A 21,007-nucleotide genomic window follows, 5' to 3' on the forward strand; every position below is an offset into this window, starting at 1 on the left:
TGTGCTACAATAGGGTGTTCAGTGTATTGGGACTCAATACAGTGATCCCTCAACTTACAATGGCCTCAACATACAATAGTTTCAACATACAATGGTCTTTTCTGGACCATCGTAAGTTGAAACCAGACTCAACATACAATGCTACGGACAGTCCAGATCTGTGATACCTGTCAATGGCTGGAAGATCTGGCCAATCAGAATGGGCATTCACTGGTAAAACCCCTGTATTACTGAAGCGTATGCACTGACTGATGTCTAGTAGTGCCCCCTACAGTACAGGGAGGTATTACATGTTCTGTACTCTTTATCTGTCCTTTGGACACCAGGTGAGGGCGGCTCCATGTTACTTTTTTAGGACATTGCGTGTACTGTACAGGACCCCGAAGAAGCTCCTGTCCTCTTCATAGACCAGTGATTCCCAAGCAGGGTGCCCCCAGCTGTTGCAAAACTACAACTCCCAGCATGCCCGGACAGCCTTTGGCTGTCCGGGCATGCTGGGAGTTGTAGTTTTGCAACAGCTGGAGGCTCCCTGCTTGGGAAACACTGACATGGACAGGGATTTACAGCTCCCAGCAGATCTTTCCTACTTTTATATGGAAGGATTTGCTTTATCTATATTATTTATCTACTTATTTTTCTTTAATTCTCATTTTTTCCTATTTTTGATGACATTTTGGTGCCTTTAGAACCAATTACCAGGTTTCCATAGAGTTCTGGTCTCAACATACAATGGTTTCAAGATACAATGGTCGCCCTGGAACCAATTAATATTGTAACTTGAGGGACGACTGTATTAAATACAGCTGTTTATGTATGAATCCACCAGACAAGGAAACCTAAGCTGGTTCTAACACCTGTATTGAGTTTTCTGTTGTTCTGCTCCATCATTAGAGCAGATCAATGAAAATACCGTGACCGGTGGATCTGTTACTAGACACAAACCTTGTTTTCCAACACATCGTGCAATATTCTACTGGACAAAATAATGCAGTGTGTTGTTTTTGACAGAGGCCCAAAACAGGAGTGCACTCAGGCTGGCTGATATCACAGGTATCAACTACTACACCTGGTTTCAGGTATAAAAAAAATAAAAAATAAAAAACAGTTTTACACCAAGCTTGCCAAGTGGGCTTGGCATAAAGGGGCATGGTCTCTCCTTGCATGAAATTTACCGCAGGTTATGGCTGCTTAGGTTATGTTCACACAATGAAGTCTGCATGTTTCTGCCGCAGAAATCCTGATTCCGGAGTCCACAGAAAGAAGATATGTCTATTCTTTCTGGAGAGTCCACACGGAAATGCATTACCATCCATGAAATGGCACATTTCTGAGTGGACCTAGCGCTGGCATGTTTGGCCAGCGCTCCGCTTTTGGTGGAATGTACTCGCGGAAATTTTCCATGCAGGTGTACATTGTAGTTCAGATCTACATTAGATCCAAGCTGGCATCGATTTCTAAGGCTGTTGCATGGGCAGCCTCATATACACCAAATTTATTGAGGGGCATGTGATTCTCCATAAATCCAGCACAGCTGACACTGACACATTTTTACATAAGACCGATGTCTTAGTAAATCCTCCCTGTGGAGCCCTGGCTCTGTGACACTGTAAAATTGTTTTGGAGTACAGATCTTATATAGGTGGTAGGATCACCAGTATGATTTTGCAACATAAGCAGTCTGTTGTTTAACCCCTTAACCCCTTAAGGACTCAGGGTTTTTCCGTTTTTGCACTTTCGTTTTTTCCTCCTTACCTTTTAAAAATCATAACCCTTTCAATTTTCCACCTAAAAATCCATATTATGGTTTATTTTTTGCATCGCCAATTCTACTTTGCGGTGACATTAGTCATTTTACCCAAAAATGCACGGCGAAATGGAAAAAAAAAAATCATTGTGCGTCAAAATCGAAGAAAAAACGCCATTTTGTAACTTTTGGGGGCTTCCGTTTCTACGCAGTGCATATTTCGGTAAAAATTACACCTTATCATTATTCTGTAGGTCCATACGGTTAAAATGATACCCTACTTATATAGGTTTGATTTTGTCGCACTTCTGGAAAAAATCATAACTACATGCAGGAAAATGTTATATGTTTAAAAATGTCATCTTCTGACCCCTATAACTTTTTTTATTTTTCCATGTACAGGGCGGTATGAGGACTCATTTTTTGCGCCGTGATCTGAAGTTTTTATTGGTATGATTTTTGTTTTGATTGGACTTTTTGATCACTTTTTAATGGTATAAAAAGTGACCAAAATACGCTTTTTTGGACTTTGGAATTTTTTTGCGCGTACGCCATTGACCGTGCGGTTTAATTAATGATATATTTTTATAGTTCGGACATTTACGCACGCGGCGATACCACATATGTTTATTTTTTTTACACTGTTTTATTTTTCTATGGGAAAAGGGGGGTGATTCAAACTTTTATTAGGGAAGGGGTTAAATGACCTTTATTAACACTTTTTTTTTAACTTTTTTTTTTTTTTGCAGTGTTATAGGTCCCATAGGGACCTATAACACTGAACACACTGATCTCTCATCCTGATCACAGGCGAGTATTAACACGCCTGTGATCAGTGTTATCGGCGCTTGACTGCTCCTGCCTGGATCTCAGGCACGGAGCAGTCATTCGCCAATCGGACACCGAGGAGGCAGGTAAGGGCCCTCCCGGTGTCCGGTCAGCTGTTCGGGACGCCGCGATTTCACCGCGCGGTCCCGAACAGCCCGACTGAGCAGCCGGGTCACTTTCACTTTCACTTTAGAAGCGGCGGTCAGCTTTGACCGCCGCTTCTAAAGGGTTAATACCGCACATCGCCGCGATCGGCGATGTGTGGTATTAGCCGCGGGTCCCGGCCGTTGATGAGCGCCAGGACCGACGCGATATGATGCGGGAGCCGGCGCAGGACGTAAATATACATCCTGCATCGTTAAGGGGTTAAAGGGGTACTCCGGTGAAAACCTTTTTTCTTTTAAATCAACTGGTGACAGAAAGTTAAACATATTTGTAAATTACTTCTATTAAAAAATCTTAATCCTTCCTGTACTTATTAGCTGCTGAATACTACAGAGGAAATTCTTTTCTTTTTGGAATGCTCTCTGATGACATCACGAGCACAGTTCTCTCTGCTGACGTTATTATAATAATAATAATAATAATGCTTTATTTATTGTTGTCCTTAGCGGGATTTGAACCCAAGTCCCCAGCACTGCAAGGCAGCAGTACTAACCACTGAGCCACCATGCTGCCCTTAGCATAGATCTGCTATGCATGGTTGCTAAAATGGACTGAGATGTCAGCAGAGAGCACTGTGCTCGTGATGTCATCAGTGTTCCAAAAAGAAAGGAATTTCCTCTGTAGCATTCAGCAGCTAATAAGTACTGGAAGGATTAAGATTTTTTAATAGAAGTAATTTACAAATATGTTAAACTTTCTGCCACCAGTTGATTTAAAAGAAAAAAGGTTTTCACTGGAGTACCCCTTTAACCTCTTCAGGACATAGGGCGTATGGATACGCCCTGAATCCCGAGTCCTTAAGGACCGAGGGCGTATCCATACGCCCGTGGGAATTCCGGCCCCCACCGCTAGCCGGTTGGGGACCGGAGCCGGATGCCTGCTGAAATCGTTCAGCAGGCATCCCGGCATATCGCCCAGGGGGGTCATTACGCCCCCCCATGTCGGCGATCGCCGGACAATTCAGTCCAGCGATCTCCGGCGATTCCGGGTCAATCGGGTCTCCGGTGACCCGGTGACCCGGAATTACTGGCTGTTCGGGGCCGTCTCTGACGGCCCCGAACAGCCAGAGCCTGCAGGGGTGAGGTGGCACTGGTGCCACCTCACGATCGCCCTGATTCGTCGGCCGGATTACCGGCCGACCAATCAGGGCGCCTGCTGCGGGTGTCACTCCCGCACCCGCTCCGCCCCTCTTCTGGAGGACGTGAGCGGGTGCGGGAAGACGACCCCCGGTGCTGGGGACCCCGATCCCCGGCGCCCCTGTTGGGATCGGGGCCCCAGGAGCAGCTGCGGCGGCGGGACTGACCTGCAGCGTCTGGATCGTTGGAGGTGAGTGACAGCCTCCTGCTGTTGCTTAGCAACAGCTCCCAGCATGCAAAAAGGGCATGCTTGTAGCTGTAGTTATGCAACAGCAGGAGGCAGACCACCACAACTCCCAGCATTCCCTTATGGGCATGCTGGGACTTATGGTTTTGCAACAGCTGGAGGCACATTCTTTCTATGGAAAAGTGTACCTTCAGCTGTTGTCTAACTACAACTCCCAGCTTGCACAAACAGCTAAAGTGCATGCTGGGAGTTGTAGTGGTGCATCTGCTGGTTGCATAACTACAACTCCCAGCATGCCCGTTGGCTGTCGGTGACTGCTGAGAGTTGTAGTTTTGCAACAGCTGAAGGCACACTGGTTGTGAAACTCAGAGTTTTTTTTTACCTAACTCAGTGTTTCACGACCGGTGTGCCTCCCGCTGTTGCAAACTACAACTCTCAGCAGTCACCGTACACCATGCACCGTACATGCTGGGAGTTGTAGTTTTGCAACAGCTGGAGGCACACTGGTTGTGAAACACTGAGTTAGGTCACAAACTCAGTGATACATAACCAGTGTGCCTACAGTTGTTGCAAAACTGCAACTCTCAGCAGTCACCGACAGCCAACGGGCATGCTGGGAGTTGTAGTTATGCAACAGCTGGATGTCCGTCCCCCCCCCCCCCCCCCCCCCCCAAAGTGAACGTACAGGGTACACTCACATGGGCGGAGGATTACAGTAAGTATCTGACTGCAAATTTGAGCAGCCGCAAACTTTCTGCTGCAGCTCAAATTGCCAGCGAGAAACTACTGTGAACCCCCGCCCGTGCGACTGTACCCTAAAAACACTACACTACACTAACACAAAAAATAAAATAAAAAGTAAAAAACACTACATATACACATACCCCTACACAGCCCCCCTCCCCAATAAAAATGAAAAACGTCTGGTACGCCACTGTTTCCAGAACGGAGCCTCCAGCTGTTGCAAAACAGCTCCCAGTATTGTCGGACAGCCGTTGACTGTCCAGGCATGCTGGGAGTTTTGCAACAGCTGGAGGCACCCTGTTTGGGAATCACTGGCGTAGAATACCCCTATGTCCACCCCTATGCAATCCCTAATTTAGGCCTCAAATGCGCATGGCGCTCTCACTTTGGAGCCCTGTCGTATTTCAAGGCAACAGTTTAGGGTCACATATGGGGTATCGCCGTACTCGGGAGAATTTGTGTTACAAATTTTGGGGGGTATTTTCTGCTTTTACCCTTTTTAAAAATGTAAAATTTTTGGGAAAACAAGCATTTTAGGTAAAAAAAAAAAAAATTTTTTTACATATGCAAAAGTCATGAAACACCTGTGGGGTATAAAGGTTCACTTAACCCCTTGCTACGTTCCCCGAGGGGTCTAGTTTCCAAAATGGTATGCCATGTGGTTTTTTTTTTTGCTATCCTGGCACCATAGGGGCTTCCTAAATGCGGCATGCCCCCAGAGCAAAATTTGCGTTCAAAAAGCCAAATGTGACTCCTTCTCTTCTGAGACCTGTAGTGCGCCAGCAGAGCACTTTTCACCCCCATATGGGGTGTTTTCTGAATCGGGAGAAATTGGGCTTCAAATTTTTAGGGGTATTTTCTGCTATTACCCTTTTTAAAAATAAAATTTTTTTGGGAAAACAAGCATTTTAGGTAAAATTTTTTTTTTTTTTTACATTTGCAAAAGTCGTGAAACACCTGTGGGGTATTAAGGTTCACTTTATCCCATGTTACATTCCCCGAGGGGTCTAGTTTCCAAAATGGTATGCCATGTGGTTTTTTTTTTGCTGTTCTGGCACCATAAGGGCTTCCTAAAGGTAACATGCCCCCCAAAAACCATTTCAGAAAAACGTACTCCAAAATCCCCTTGTCGCTCCTTCCCTTCTGAGCCCTCTACTGCGCCCGCCGAACACTTTACATAGACATATGAGGTATGTGCTTACTCGAGAGAAATTGGGCTACAAATACAAGTAAAAATTTTGTCCTTTTACCCCTTGTAAAAATTCAAAAATTGGGTCTACAAGAACATGTGAGTGTAAAAAATGAAGATTGTGAATTTTCTCCTTCACTTTGCTGCTATTCGTGTGAAACACCTAAAGGGTTAAAACGCTGACTGAATGTCATTTTGAATACTTTGGGGGGTGTAGTTTTTATAATGGGGTCATTTATGGGGTATTTCTAATATGAAGACCCTTCAAATCCACTTCAAACCTGAACTGGTCCCTGAAAAATACTGAGTTTGAAAATTTTGTGAAAAATCGGAAAATTGCTGCTGACCGTTGAAGCCCTCTGGTGTCTTCCAAAAGTAAAAACACGTCAATTTTATGATGCAAACATAAAGTAGACATATTGTATATGTGAACCAAAAAAAAATGTATTCGTAATATCCATTTTTCTTACAAGCAGAGAGCTTCAAAGTTAGAAAAATGCAAAATTTTCAAATTTTTCATCAAATTTACGGATTTTTCACCAAGAAAGGATGCAAGTATCGACAAAAATTTACCACTATGTTAAAGTAGAATATGTCATGAAAAAACAATCTCGGAATCAGAATGATAACTAAAAGCATTCCAGAGTTATTAATGTTTAAAGTGACAGTGGTCAGATGTGCAAAAAACGCTCCGGTCCTTAAGGCCAAAATGGGCTCCGTCCTGAAGGGGTTAAGGACTGAGCCCTTTTTCGCAATTCTGACCACCGTCACTTTAAGCGTTAATAACTCTATAACGCTTTTACCAAATATTCTGATTCTGAGATTGTTTTTTTTTCGTGACATATTCTACTTTATTTTGGTGGTAAATTTTCGGCATTACTTGCATCCTTTCTTGGTGAAAAATCCCCAAATTTCATGAAAATTTTGAAAATTTTGCATTTTCTAACTTTGAAGCTCTCTACTTGTAAGGAAAATGGATATTCCAAATAAATTAATTTTTTCTTCACAAATACAATATATCCACTTTATGTTGGCATCATAAAATGGACATATTTTAACTTTTTGAAAAAATTAGAGGGCTTCAAAGTAGAGCAGCAATTTTCAAAAATGTCATGAAAATTGCAAAATCTGAAGGGACAGATGTTACAGAACTACAACTCCCAGCATGCCTGGGTGGTCTAGGCATGCTGAGAGTTGTAGTTTGGCAACATCTGGAGGGCTACTGTTTGGGCACCACTGTAACAGTGGTCACCAAACTGTGACCCTCCAGATGTTGCAAATCTACAACTCCCAGTCCGGCCTTCCTAGTGGTTGCCACAGTAAAGATCACATTACTTTCACTTTCATTTCTTTTTCATTCATTTTTTTTTCCTAATTTGTTTCTATTTTCTTATTGTAATTTTTTTTAATTTCCTTTTTGTACAATATTATACAGGGGCTTTCATCTTGCCTGAGCGGTTTGCAACAGCATTTAGAGAGATACTTTACAGACCCATGAACATAGACACCTATAGACTGACGCTGCCCATTCAAATGAATTAAAGACGTTAATGAGCATTCTCTGTGAACTTTTCAGAGGTCATTCTACAGGGAGGGTGAATGCTGATCTCTGCTGTAAATGGTGAAAACGCATTTCACTGTGCTCCCTATATGCTCTGAGAAGAAATGCATTAATGGGAAATGATCTGTACAGAGCAAAAATTCTCAGCTTACCTTTAGCCCAAGTGGCTAAAATAAAAACTGCAAGATATCATAATTATTTAAAAATGGAGATAATGTAAAACTTTATTTAAACAAAGGATCATTTTTTGAGTCCTTTTGTCTTAGCCTTTAGATAGGAAATATGTTTTTACAGGCTGGAATACCCCTTAAATGGGCACTATCAGATTAAAAAACTTTTTTTATATGTTGCACATCTTGACAATAACCATTTCTAATATACTAAATAATATTTTATTTCCTTTTTATAGAAATCATGGCTTTGTACAAGCTGAAGCACAGGCATGGGCAAAGTCCAGTAAGTGAGGGTGGGCTAGCACCTTCTGTGCACTCTCCTGTCCGATAGCACTCCTCTGTGCTCTCTCCTGTCCGATAGCACTCCTCTGTGCTCTCTCCTGTCTGATAGCACTCCTCTGTGCTCTCTCCTGTCTGATAGCACTCCTCTGTGCTCTCTCCTGTCTGATAGCACTCCTCTGTGCTCTTTCCTATCCGATAGCACTCCTCTGTGCTCTCTCCTGTCTGATAGTACTCCTCTGTGCTCTCTCCTGTCTGATAGGACTCCTCTGTGTTCTCTCCTGTCCTATGAGACAGAGGAGTGCTCGCCCACCCTCACTTTGGATAGGGGATAAGATGTCTAAGTGCCGGATTACCCCTTTAAGGTAAAAACAGGCAGCGTCTTTAAGGGGTTAACATTAGCTTTGTAACAAAGGGTCAATGACAGTTTTATGAAAATTCAGCATGCTCTGAGTATGGCTTCTTTTTCAGACAGTTTGTAAAATTCTTCTCCTATTTTATTTATTTTTTCATACACAAACGTGCTACGATCAACGAATCGTGCTTTGTAAAGAAAAGAAAGCTTCAGAAAGACAAACACATCAGCATATGTTATATAGGTACCACCCTGTTCTTTACCAAGTGTGGTAGCTTGGGGGGTGTAGGGTTGAACAGGGGTGTTGCGATGTAGTGTTGCTGGGTATAGGATTAACTCTCGATTGTCGTAACGCCAGTGTGAGGGCTTCCTCTAGTTATATATGTCCTACCACCACCCGTCCCAAGAGCGATATGGAGGAATAAAGGATTGTCCACAGCCGGAATTGTAATAAACTTGAAATAACTTTACTGCAGATTTTATGCAGGATGCAATTAACAGTCTTTACATGCTGCCACCAATCTCACATGTTCTTATGAAAAGGTGATCTCACTAGGTGATGCAACTCATAAACGTTTCCTAGATAAATGGACCCCATGGTTAACCTCCTCACATTCCAAACTACCCTAACTTCCCATCTTATGCCTCTCCCTATCATTTTCCCTTCCCGATCCCTTACTCCCACCAACTCTCTCCCTTCACCCCCCCCCCTTCTACCCACTCTTGTATATTCCGCTACCCTCTCTCCCCTACAATACCTGTCTTCTATAGAATTGCTGGCACCATTCCTGTAAGCTCTATTCTCTTATACATTCAGGCAGTGGACTGCTTTTATGATATTTATGAATGCTTTCACTTTATACCACTTTCATCAGTGCTGAACTGTATAATTTCTATGCAGTATATTTGACGGATTATTCCTGTATTACTTTGTTGGCTATTTGCCTTTTGCTATTCTTCTTTTATTCTCTGTATTGAAAAATCTTCAATAAATAAGAATTTCGGAGAGAAAAAAAAAGTCTTTACAAGAGGACTGGGATTTAGGCTCCTCACAGGTTGGCTGGGCCTTTGTAGGAAATGAGCTTTGATTCCTTTTGTACGCTGTTCCACTGAATTTAGAGGTATGTTTAGGTTCAGTAGTCACGTAGGATTTAGTAGGATGGAGTTGGATTAACTAACGGTTTAGAATGCGGCTGAAGTGGAAGGCTTCAGACCTAGATTGTCTTGTCACTGCTATAACAGATCTGGTAGTCCGTAACTAAGAGAGAGATTATTGGATACAGCGCTCTTATATGCAGAAGGGGCAGGATCAAAGCTTATTGGTTCCCCAAACCGGTCAGTCCTAGTACAAAGCATTATGGTACATCACGTGACCTATAGTAGTAAAATATATTAAATATATACAGTTTTAATTACATTAGGAGGCGACTAGGGGTTAATCCACCACGAGAGCCCTATCAGCACGGAGGAACTCTGACTATGGGGACCCACGACTAAGGTACGGGACCAGGTCCAGTACCAGGACACCACACAAGATTCTACCCTTAGGGTGTATTCACACGAACAGTATCCTGCGCATATTTGATGTTCAGGATTTGAAGCTTCAGATCTGAAGCTGTGTTCATTCAATTAGTTTACATTGAAATCTGCAGCTTCAATTCCAGCACATCAAATATGATACAGTATGTGTGAATACGTTCTAAGGGTAGGGTCACACACAACGTATATGCAACATATTTCACATTGCGCAAAATTGCTTCGCATCGGGAAATATGCCCCGTATTCTTTTCTTAGCTGACACACAGGGCTACCCAGCGTCAGTGTGATGTCCACGGGGTGTTAGTAAAAATACCTGATTACTTTGTGACACCAGGGCACGGTTATCCTATACATGGTCCCAGGATGTGGACAGCTTCTCCTGGGCCAGACACTGGGAGTAAATGAACACACCGATGTCAGGTTACAGATTTTTACAGAGCTGAGTGCAGATGGTAATACACATACAGCGTAACCCATTGGGAGCCTTGTTGCCTTGCTGGGACTTGTGGTGCTTACACCAAACAGATTTATACTGACTTGTGAGATGGCAGATTGAATCCTGGTAGCTAGGGTCCTGTCAAGGTACTGAAGATTTGTCCGCAGGGGCATGAATTTCCTCCTTGCGAGTAATCCTTGCAGAATGACCAGTTGAGAGATTAGATTTGAAGTAGGCCTCTCGTCAGAGCACACAACACACACACCCTAACCACACTGAAGCTCAGCTTGCGCTAGACTGAACTCCTCTCCCCACTACACTACATAGGGAAGACTTTTGGGGTTCCCATTGGCAGGCACATGGGGTTCACTTCTCTTAATTAAAGGTACAGTCACATATAAAACGTTTATATACATTACAATAATATAACTAATTTAAGAAATTATATTATCTGACATTACAATATACGTATAATTAAACTGTAGAACTCTGGTAGGCCTAACACCTTGTGCGGCCAAGCTGCCCAAGACAGTCCAAAGCCACAGGACAGCTATTGGTGCTGGGACACCAATCAGTCCTGCATGCTCAGTGAGGTTTGAAGGCGGGGTCGCCCTAAGGATTCCATTTTGCTGACCCATTGAAGAAAATTTTAGCCAAATCCGGTGCAGAAAATCCGCCCAAAACCCACTCTTGTGAATGTATCGTAAGGGTGCGTTCACATTGGCAGATGTGTAGCGATTCCCCCATGTTTTTAAGCTGCGGCAGACGTTCCACACTAAAAAAAATCTGCAGAAGAATGTCAACGTAATCTGCTGTGGTTTTTTTGCAGCAGAAAAATCTGCCGCAGCTTAAATCCTCAGGGTAAGTTCTCCATGCTGTATTTTGCTGATAATTTTCTGCTGCTGATTTTTCTATCAATTGAAGGTAATAAGTAGCTAAATCAGCAGCAGAATAATATGCATGTGTGAATGCACGCTTAAAAACATCTAAAAAGATGGCTGCAGATGTGACATGTCAGGACAGGTCCTTAGTTGGTCCCCTAGTTCATATGTAAAATCCAATAATTCCAATGTGCGGTTTAAGAAAAACTGATTCTATTAATGAGGTGACAGTAAATTCTCTGAACAGAAAGTCAGAGTACACCTCCTCCTATGGGCAAAAAATGTTCTAATATCCTAGATTTCATCAATTGTTATCCCACCTACTTTATATATGGTGATATAATGTATGTTGCATGCGCCAAACTAAAAAAATCAATCCAGGAACTGTCGAATATTTAAGCATACATTGAAAAAAAAGGATATTGATAATGACTCTGGTGCTGCCAGCCATTTTATACAGTGCCATCAGGGTGGTACAAAGATGTTTGAATTTTTGGGTCTAGAAACGGTAAAAAGATCAGTCCAGGTGGGGATTGGGAATGTCACCTGCACAATGCCTTGAAATGAGACCTCTTGTATGAACTAGAGGAATGATTTATTTATATACAGTGGTCACTCAAGTTACAATATTAATCGATTCCAGGACAACCATTGTATGTTGAAACCATTGTATGTTGAGACCAGAACTCTATGGAAACCTGGTAATTGGTTATAAAGGCACCAAAATGTCATCAAAAATAGGAAAAAGTGAGAGTTAAAGAAAAATAAGTAGATAACTAATATAGATAAAGCAAACCTTACATATAAAAGTAAGAAAGATCTGCTGGGAGCTGTAAATCACTGTCTATGTCAGTGTTTCCAAAGCAGGGAGCCTCCAGCTGTTGCAAAACTACAAATCCCAGCATGCTGGAAGTTGTGGTTCGGCAACAGCTGGGGGAACCCTGCTTGGGAAACTCTGGTCTATGTAAAGGACAGGAGCTTCTTCAGGGTCCTGTACAGTACATGCAATGTCCTAAAAAAAAAAGTAACATGGGGTCGCCTGGCACAGGTAAAGAGTACAGAACATGTAATACCTCCCTGTACTGTAGGAGGCGCTACCAGACACCAGTCAGTGCATGCACTTCAGTAATACAGGTGTTTTACCGGTAAATTGCTCATTCTGATTGGTCAGATCTTCCAGCCATTGAAACGCTTCACAGATCTGGACTGTCCGTAGCATTGTATGTTGAGTCTGGTTTCAAGTTACAATGGTCCAGAAAAGATCATTGTATGTTGAAACTATTGTATGTTGAGGCCATTGTAAGTTGAGGGATCACTGTATTCTAGTGGTGTTGCTTTTTTTTTTGGTATAATTTGTGTATTCTTGTGTATGTGCCTTTTTTCACTGTTTACCTCTCTGTACTGTATGTGCTTTTTGATTGGAGGAAATCTAGAAGCTGGTGGACCAGTGTGTTTCTCTTAAGAACAGAGAAGGGTGTGCCTTAGGGCACTGCCTGTAGTTGGTCGCCTCCTCTCAATCATTAACCTTAAAGGCAGAGTTGGTGACCAGATAAACTAATTCGAAGCATCATCTTCTGTAGTCAGGCTGAGGAACTCCATCAAGAATTATGCCAAGATACACCGTGCATGTGAGAGGAGAATGGCTGTCTGTACCTTGTAACGATACTTCCAAAACCATTAGATGCCTTGGTAAGGAAGCACTGAGGAGATACATCAAGAACAAGCCTGATAATGGAGGTTTCGTAACTTTAGAGAATGTACAGTTTTACCTGAGGAGATGTAAAGGCTTGGGCTTACTGGACCTGGATGACAAACTAGAAGTTGCATTGGAGGATAATGAATTTGTGGAAGTTGGTGAGTTTCAAATTATTTATTTTTAAATCTTTTGCACGCTAATAAAAACGTATCCAGACATTGATAATTTGTATAAGAGCTGATGCTGTGTACACCGCATGGAGTCCCTACATATCAGTATTGCTGACCTGTAGGCACCTCATGCGCTACTACATAGTGATATACTCCCAAGAGAGCGTAAATAACATATGGAGTATGCTCCAATTTCTTTTTCCCCAATTTCATATGAATCTTTGTGAAAAGCTTTCACATGCCTGCATACAAAATTAAATGCACACAGTGGCATAGTATAGTACTATTACACAGTTGCATAGTACAGTGGCATAGTATAGTACTATTACACAGTGGCATAGTACAGTGGCATAGTATAGTACTATTACACAGTGGCATAGTACAGTGGCATAGTATAGTACTATTACACAGTGGCATAGTACAGTGGCTTAGTATAGTACTATTACACAGTGGCATAGTACAGTGGCATAGTATAGTACTATTACACAGTGGCATAGTACAGTGGCATAGTATAGTACTATTACACAGTGGCATAGTACAGTGGCATAGTATAGTACTATTACACAGTGGCATAGTACAGTGGCATAGTATAGTACTATTACACAGTGGCATAGTACAGTGGCATAGTATAGTACTATTACACAGTGGCATAGTACAGTGGCATAGTATAGTACTATTACACAGTGGCATAGTACAGTGGCATAGTATGTGCCTTTAGCTGTCAAGCAGGAGAGATGTATATTACAAGTTGACAATCTTCCATGTAACATTTAGGCCTTTTTCACATACTGCAAAGTTAGTTTTATATATATCTGGGGGGAGGGTTAGGGTGGATATTTTTTATTTTTTTATTCACGTGACTAGTTATGATTGTATGTATATTTGTAAAAGTCAATAAAATATATATATATAGTCCGCACACTGGACTAATATGGCTACTCAAATTTACTAAATATTTATTTTTCTTTTTATTTATATATATATATATATATATATATATATATATATATATATATATTCTGCATTTTTATGCAAAGGAGGTGGAACCTAAACAAAGAAAACCCATAATAGAAGAAACTTTTATTTTCCAGTTCTTAAGAATATTAACTCCAAATACTGAGCTAATCTACACTGTGTGAAAGTATCTTATTTTTTATTTATTTTTACTTTGATTCTATAACTTTTTTTCCCCTTGCTATAGTTGTGGAAGGTGATGTGATGTCTCCAGATTTTATACCATCTCAACCAGAAGGTGTTCATTTGTATCCTTTACTTAACAGAGCTTTATTATTCTAGCCAGAGGCACTCTGAACATGTGTATACCTATCAAAGGTCGGACAAGGGGGTAGGATTTTAAATATTTGAATTGCATTGGTCAACAAGTATGGACGCACTAGTGACCACAGCTTGACTGCATGTGCAGATAAGTGACCTTTTCTTATGCAGTTTGCTGTGCATGCCTGATGGTGGCAGTGTTATAACAGTTTGCTCTGATGCACATAATAAATTTACTGTACGTTACTCAAACACCCATGCCATATATCGGTGCTCTTCAACCTGTGGACCTCCAGATGTTGCAAAACTACAACTCCCAGCATGGCCGGACAGCCGTTGGCTGTCCGGGCACGCTGGGAGTTGTAGTTTTGCAACATCTGGAGGTCGGCAGGTTGAAGATCACTGCCATATATAGTAGAGTCCCCTTACTCCAGCATCAGTAGGACCTGTTAGGAATATTGAGCATCTGTAATTTTTTTTATTATTATAAGTGCCATTAATTCCATATAAATACTAGTGCCATTAAATACATAAAATTAAGGGGCTTAAGTACATAACATAAGATAAAAGCAAGTACAATAAACATGAATGAAAAAAGACTGGTACAGAGGGAGTAAGCACCCTGCCCACGAGGGCTTCCAATATATAGGGTGAAGAGAGAGAGGCATTAGGTGAGGAAAGCAGCTGTACAGATAGTAGTGCAGTGGCAACATGGTTATGGTAAAGTGGTTAGCTAGTTTCTGCAAAAGTTGGGTTTTCAGGGTTTTGGTGGTGGGTGAGGGTCTCATTTGTTGGAAGTGGATAACCTCCAGCAAGACAGAATAGTAACAGAATGTGTTTAGCTGTAAAATATATATCTATCTATCTATCTATCTATATATATATATATATATATATATATGTATATATATATTTTTAGAAGGCTATCTCTACTTAGTCTTCTGTGTGTGATCTTGCAGGATTATTTTATTTATGGGACTGGCACATGCTGGATTAAAGAAATTTCTTTATACCTATATTTTTATATACTGCAGGATGCATTTTAATTTTTTTTTTTTTATCAGTAACTTTTCAGTTTTGCAAAACATACCTTTTGAATTTCTTTAACACATACATAGATATAGCAAATATAAAGAACCTGAAAAGGTGAGTTCTTTATATCTTTATAAAATAAAATTCTACACTGATGAGATAGCAGCATATATTTATATTCTACATAATATATATATATGTGTGTGTATGTAGAATATATGGGGCATGTCAGGTGATACTAAGGTCTATGGCCTATAGAGACTGCTGACTAGGTGTACCATGAGAAGTACAACTGCTGGAAATGTAAAAATTTTATAAATACTGAGGTTGAGGGAGGAACATGTGTCGTGCTAGTTTTGGATACAGCTCTGTTTTTCTATTCCTGGATGAACCCATTTAAAGGTATATTCTGAGCAAAAACATCTTATCCCCTATCCAAAGGATGGGGGATAAGATGTCTGCTTGTGGTTGGCCCGCCGCTGGGACCCCCCGGGACCTCCCTGCAGCACCCTCATTCTGTGCAGGACTGCGTCTCCAGACTCGGAAACCTTGTGGTTTCCGGGACTGGAGATGTGATGTAATGCCACACCTTCTCGTGACGTTCCGCCGCGTCCCTTCATTCATGTCTGTGGGAGGGGGTGTGGCGGCTGTCATGCCCCCTCCCATAGACATGAATGGAGGGGGCATGGCGTGATGTCATCAGAAGGCATGGTGTTGGATAGGGGATAAGATGTTTTTGCCTGGAATACCCCTTTAATTAGATTTTACCACCAAGACAGGTTTCCCAAAAACAGGCAAAAGAATGTTCCTTAATTACATGTGGGAACTTGTGACCTCAGTCTTGTGAGCAGAGCTGTCAGTACTAGACAGTAATCACCAGTTACATACCTTGCAGTCCTCTATGCAAATTTATTGTTCACCTTAGGGTCACAGTTGAAGAAATACACTGCTCAAAAAAATAAAGGGAACACTTAAACAACACAGTGTAGCTCAGGTAGTGCAGCTCATCCAGGATGGCACATCAATGCGAGCTGTGGCAAGAAGGTTTGCTGTGTCTGTCAGCGTAGTGTCCAGAGCATAGAGGCGCTGCCAGGAGACAGGCCAGTACATACGGAGATGTGGAGGAATCTGCAGTCCTCCGCAGCAGGACTGCTACCTCCGCTTTTGTGCAAGGATGAGCAGGAGGAGCACTGCCAGAGCACTGCAAAATGACCTCCAGCAGGCCACAAATGTGCATGTGTCCACTCAAACGGTCAGAAATAGACTCCATGCGGGTGGTATAAGGGCCCGACATCCACAGGTGGGGTTTGTGCTCACAGCCCAACGCTGTGCAGGATGTTTGGCATTTGCCAGAGAACACACAGATCGGCAAATTCGCCACTGGTGCCCTGTGCTCTTCACAGATTAAAGCAGGTTCACACTGAGCACATGTGACAGACGTGACTGGAGATGCAGTGAAGAACGTTCTGCTGCGTGCAACATCCTCCAGCATGACCGGTTTGGTGGTGGGTCAGTAATGATGTGGGGTGACATTTCTTTGGGGGGGGGGGGGGGGGCGCACAGCCCACCATGTGCTTGCCAAAGGTAGCCTGACTGCCATTAGGTACAGAGATGAGATCCTCAGACCCCTTGTGAGACCATATGCTGGTGCGGTTGGCCTTGGGTTCCTCCTAATGCAAGACAATGCTAGACCTCATGTGGCTGGAGTGTGTCAGCAGTTCCTGCAAGAGGAAGGCATTGATGCTATGGACTGGCCCGCCCGTTCCCCAGACCTGAATCCAATTGAGCACATCTGGGACATCATGTCTCGCTCCATCCACCAACACCACGTTGCACCACAGACTGTCCAGGAGTTGGCAGATGCTTCATCAGGAGCATGCCCAGGCATTGTAGGGAGGTCATACGGGCATGTGGAGGCCACACATACTACTGAGCCTCATTTCGACTTGTTTTAAGGACATTACATCAAAGTTGGATCAGCCTGTAGTGTGGTTTTCCACTTTGATTCTGAGTGTGACCCAATATCCAGACCTCCATGGGTTGATAAATTTGATTTCCATTGATAATTTTTGTGTGATTTTGTTGTCAGCACATTCAACTATGTAAAGACAAAAGTGTTTCATTCGATTTGTTCATTCATTCAGATCTAGGATGTGTTTTCTTAGTGTTCCCTTTATTTTTTTGAGCAGTGTACTTTTTCTCTGGTCTTTCTGGCTTACAAGAGATGAACTAGTGACTCTGTGCACACACTAGGGCTTTTTGCTGTGCAAACAAAGCTCTGTTTGTCCTGCAGTTTGTCTTGGATCAACTGCCAGCCAAGACAAAAAAGTAATAGTGGCCAGCACTAGACGGTGATATGAACAGAAAAGAGACACCTAGTGGAGGAATATGTACGAGTGCATTTCACATAAATACACATTTTAAACCAAATTCCAAAGAATCAAATCTTTACATAATCTATTGATTTAACAAAAATGGTAGTGCCCATTTAACTGATCGTGCCTGCTGGATGAAAAATTGTTTTTATTTTTTATTTTTTTTGCTTATAGAAAAAAAGGAAGTAGATCGACATAGCTGTTCTGAGGGTGTGTAGGTAGTAGTTCAGGATGGGGCTCCTCAAAAAGTCTACAACCTTACCAAAAGCTATTCTTAAAGGCTGGCAGCAATGCATATAAGTAGTGTTTGTATACACTGGTTGCATGAACCTCACACTGCTGAAAAGTAACTGGATAAATGCTACATTAAGAAGCAATTACCTTGTGGTACCTCTTTTTAAGCCTTAAAGTGGTGCTCCTGCCCAAAGACATCTTATCCCCTATCTAAAGGATAGGGGATAAGATGTCTGATCGCGGGGGTCCCGCCACTGGGGACACCCGCAATCTCTCATGCAGACACCCACCTGTGGCAGCTGCACAGAGCCCCCTCACGCCCCCTCCCATAGACATGCATCGAGGGGGCGGGGTGTCACAAGGGGGTAAAGTCGTGACATCACGAAACTCCGGCCACGTAGTCGTGACCCTTCAGGCACGGAGCGAACATCGCTCTTTGTAACTGCCACAGGTGGGTGTCTGCATGAGAGATTGTGGGGACCCTGTGATTAGACATCTTATCCCCTATCCTTTTGGCGTACCCCTTTTTAAGTACTCCATTATTTTAATTTCATATTTATTTGTAGAACAGAATAAAAAACAGCCTACACCTCTAGGACAGTAGTAATTAAGTGTAATAATAGATGATAGATTGGATGGCTGAAACCGTGCTTCAAATATCAAAAATGAATGCATTTGTAAAAAAAAAAAATACCAATAATTAATATACAGAGATTCCCCTCACAGGGCCCTTGTGGGGGGAATAATTACATAGATAATTAATGAGACATAATAAAATATTGCTAGATAGACATACAAATAAAATTAAGTTGTAACTGCAGTGTGACTGTTAGTCCGGCAGTCTGATTTGACTGATAATACGGTATGTAACAGAGTAAATGCAAGGATATGATGAATGTCCAGAATAATGTCTAATATGAGCAGATAGTACACTGTAGAGTATATATGGAATTCTTACCAGGTGTTGATATGCCCTCCTGGATCTCGCTTTGGTGGGCTGACCTGTGGGCGCTTGCATGCACCGGTGTGGCTGGTTCAGGCGGCACTGTACCCAGTGTTTGCCATGCGGTAGCTGCGGAGATACCAACTGTAGATGGTTTTCGTTGGACTCCCTCGTGTGGATGGCTTCTGACGTCAGCAGTCAGTGGGAGTCGCAGACGTTGGAAGTCAAAGGTAGAACACAGGATCAGCCGATGTCATGGGCAACAGGTGAAACGGAGAATGGATCACAGGGATGGTGGGTAAAACCAGTGGCAACTGGCTTGTGCTCAGCGTTATATTGGATCTGCTGGATTTGGACTCAAAACAGCTGAAAGTCCATATGGATATAGGTGAAACTCCATATATCAGTCACACTGCATACAGGCTAGGCTAATCGCGTTTCGGGGTGCTCTATATAAAATATTCGACCCCTTTCCTGAAGGGGCCTGAACCAGCCGTGCCGGCACATGCAAGCGCCCACAGGTCAGCCCACCAAAGCGGGATCCAGGAGGGCATATCAACACCTGGTAAGATAATTCCATATATACTCTACAGTGTTCTATCTGCTCATGTTGGACATTATTCTGGACATTCATCATGTACTTTACTCTATTCGTTACATACCGTATTATCAGTCAAAGCAGACTGCTGGACTAACAGTCAGACTGCAGTTACAACTTTAATTTTATTCATGTCTATCTAGCAATTTTTTTTTATAGTTTATTATGTCTCATGACTTATCAATGTAATTTTTGCCCCCACAAGGCCCCTGTGAGGGGAATCTCTGTATATTAATTATTAGCATATTTTTTTATATTTGAAGCACGGTCTCAGCCATCCAATCTATTATTACACTTAATTACTACTGTCCTAGAGGTGTAGGCTGTTTTTTATTCTGTTTATTGAATATTGCTTTACACACCTTGGGTATAGGTGTATTTGCCTACCTCCCCTCGGCCAGTATATAGTTGTGAGCTGCACCATCCATTTATTTTTTGTGATCAGATTTATTTGTAATGGAAACGGCACTGACTAGAAAACTGTCTATTTACAACTGAACACCATTTCCCATTTACCCAATGAGAAAAGCTTGTGTACATGATATTCTGATAAATCTTTTTCTATTGTGTGCTGTAATGGATCAGTATGCCTCTGTTTAAATTTTATGACACTAACAGTCTATCTATGCAGTATATTGAAATGGATGGAGACAGTCTGACAACAGAAGATTTGCTTAACCTAGGAAAAGGACTCTATAAAATAAAGGTAAATGTCCTATTCAGATTACGCATGTCTTATATTAGAATGCCTGTTTTAAACCATATGGGAAACTTAGATTGAGTTCAACAATGAAGCAGGTTGTATGCATGAAGTAAAAAAATATATAGAAATCAATTTTTAACACTCAAAAAAGAAAAATTAAAACATTGCATTCTTTTTCTATCTGTAGTTAAGTTAGTGAAAATAAAGCTTTTTTTTTTTTTTCTTCTAATTTTTGCTAGCTTACCCCAGAGGCCAAACAGAGAGTAAAGCAGTCCAGACTTCTCATACAAAGCATTGTGAAAGACCAGAAAGGTACTCATATGGTTCTTGTGAAATTATGGGCAGGCGACTTATTTATTGCTGTGCATTCTCTTATGTATATAATTTATTCCAGTGGTGTATGGAATTACTACAGGATTTGGCAAGTTTGCTCGCACTGTCATCCCGATCAGCCAGCTTCAGTAAGTAATATATGCCAGCATTACGATACTGTGGAGTGTACTAGTGGCATTCTGTAAACTCTTTATGGAGTTTTTAAAGTACTTCCATACGGGGCCTCTACTATGGATCCGATTTTGGTTCAGGGGAATTCTTTCTGTTGATTTCTGTATTAGTCCGACAGGGAAAATAATCTGTTTTTATATCTGATTTACCGTATACTCGAGTATAAGCCCCGACTCCCACTGTCAGCATCTAGACCCCCCCCCTCGTCCCTCCTGTCATCGTCCAGACCCCCCCCATCATACAGATCCACCTTGCCCCCC

The 21,007-nt window shown here is 42.0% G+C and overlaps 1 protein-coding gene across 5 annotated transcripts in view; it reads left to right on the forward strand.

Annotated features, from left to right (window-relative positions):
- HAL (histidine ammonia-lyase) overlaps nucleotides 1-21,007 on the forward strand; it is a 66,626-nt gene that overhangs the window by 8,202 nt on the left and 37,417 nt on the right. For 3 of the 5 annotated variants that reach the window (XM_056574289.1, XM_056574287.1, XM_056574291.1), the window contains exons 2-7: nucleotides 12,798-13,071; nucleotides 14,285-14,345; nucleotides 15,477-15,504; nucleotides 20,172-20,246; nucleotides 20,483-20,555; nucleotides 20,638-20,704. In XM_056574289.1, the coding sequence (XP_056430264.1) occupies nucleotides 12,825-13,071; nucleotides 14,285-14,345; nucleotides 15,477-15,504; nucleotides 20,172-20,246; nucleotides 20,483-20,555; nucleotides 20,638-20,704 (551 nt within the window). In that variant the 5' untranslated portion in view covers nucleotides 12,798-12,824. Of the gene's footprint in view, nucleotides 1-9,836; nucleotides 9,860-12,797; nucleotides 13,072-14,284; nucleotides 14,346-15,476; nucleotides 15,505-20,171; nucleotides 20,247-20,482; nucleotides 20,556-20,637; nucleotides 20,705-21,007 lie in introns of those variants that run through there. The other 2 variants (XM_056574292.1, XM_056574288.1) reach the window with 2 other exon arrangements.

Source organism: Hyla sarda, chromosome 4 (genome assembly GCF_029499605.1).
Source record: "Hyla sarda isolate aHylSar1 chromosome 4, aHylSar1.hap1, whole genome shotgun sequence".
Taxonomy (NCBI): domain Eukaryota; kingdom Metazoa; phylum Chordata; class Amphibia; order Anura; family Hylidae; genus Hyla; species Hyla sarda.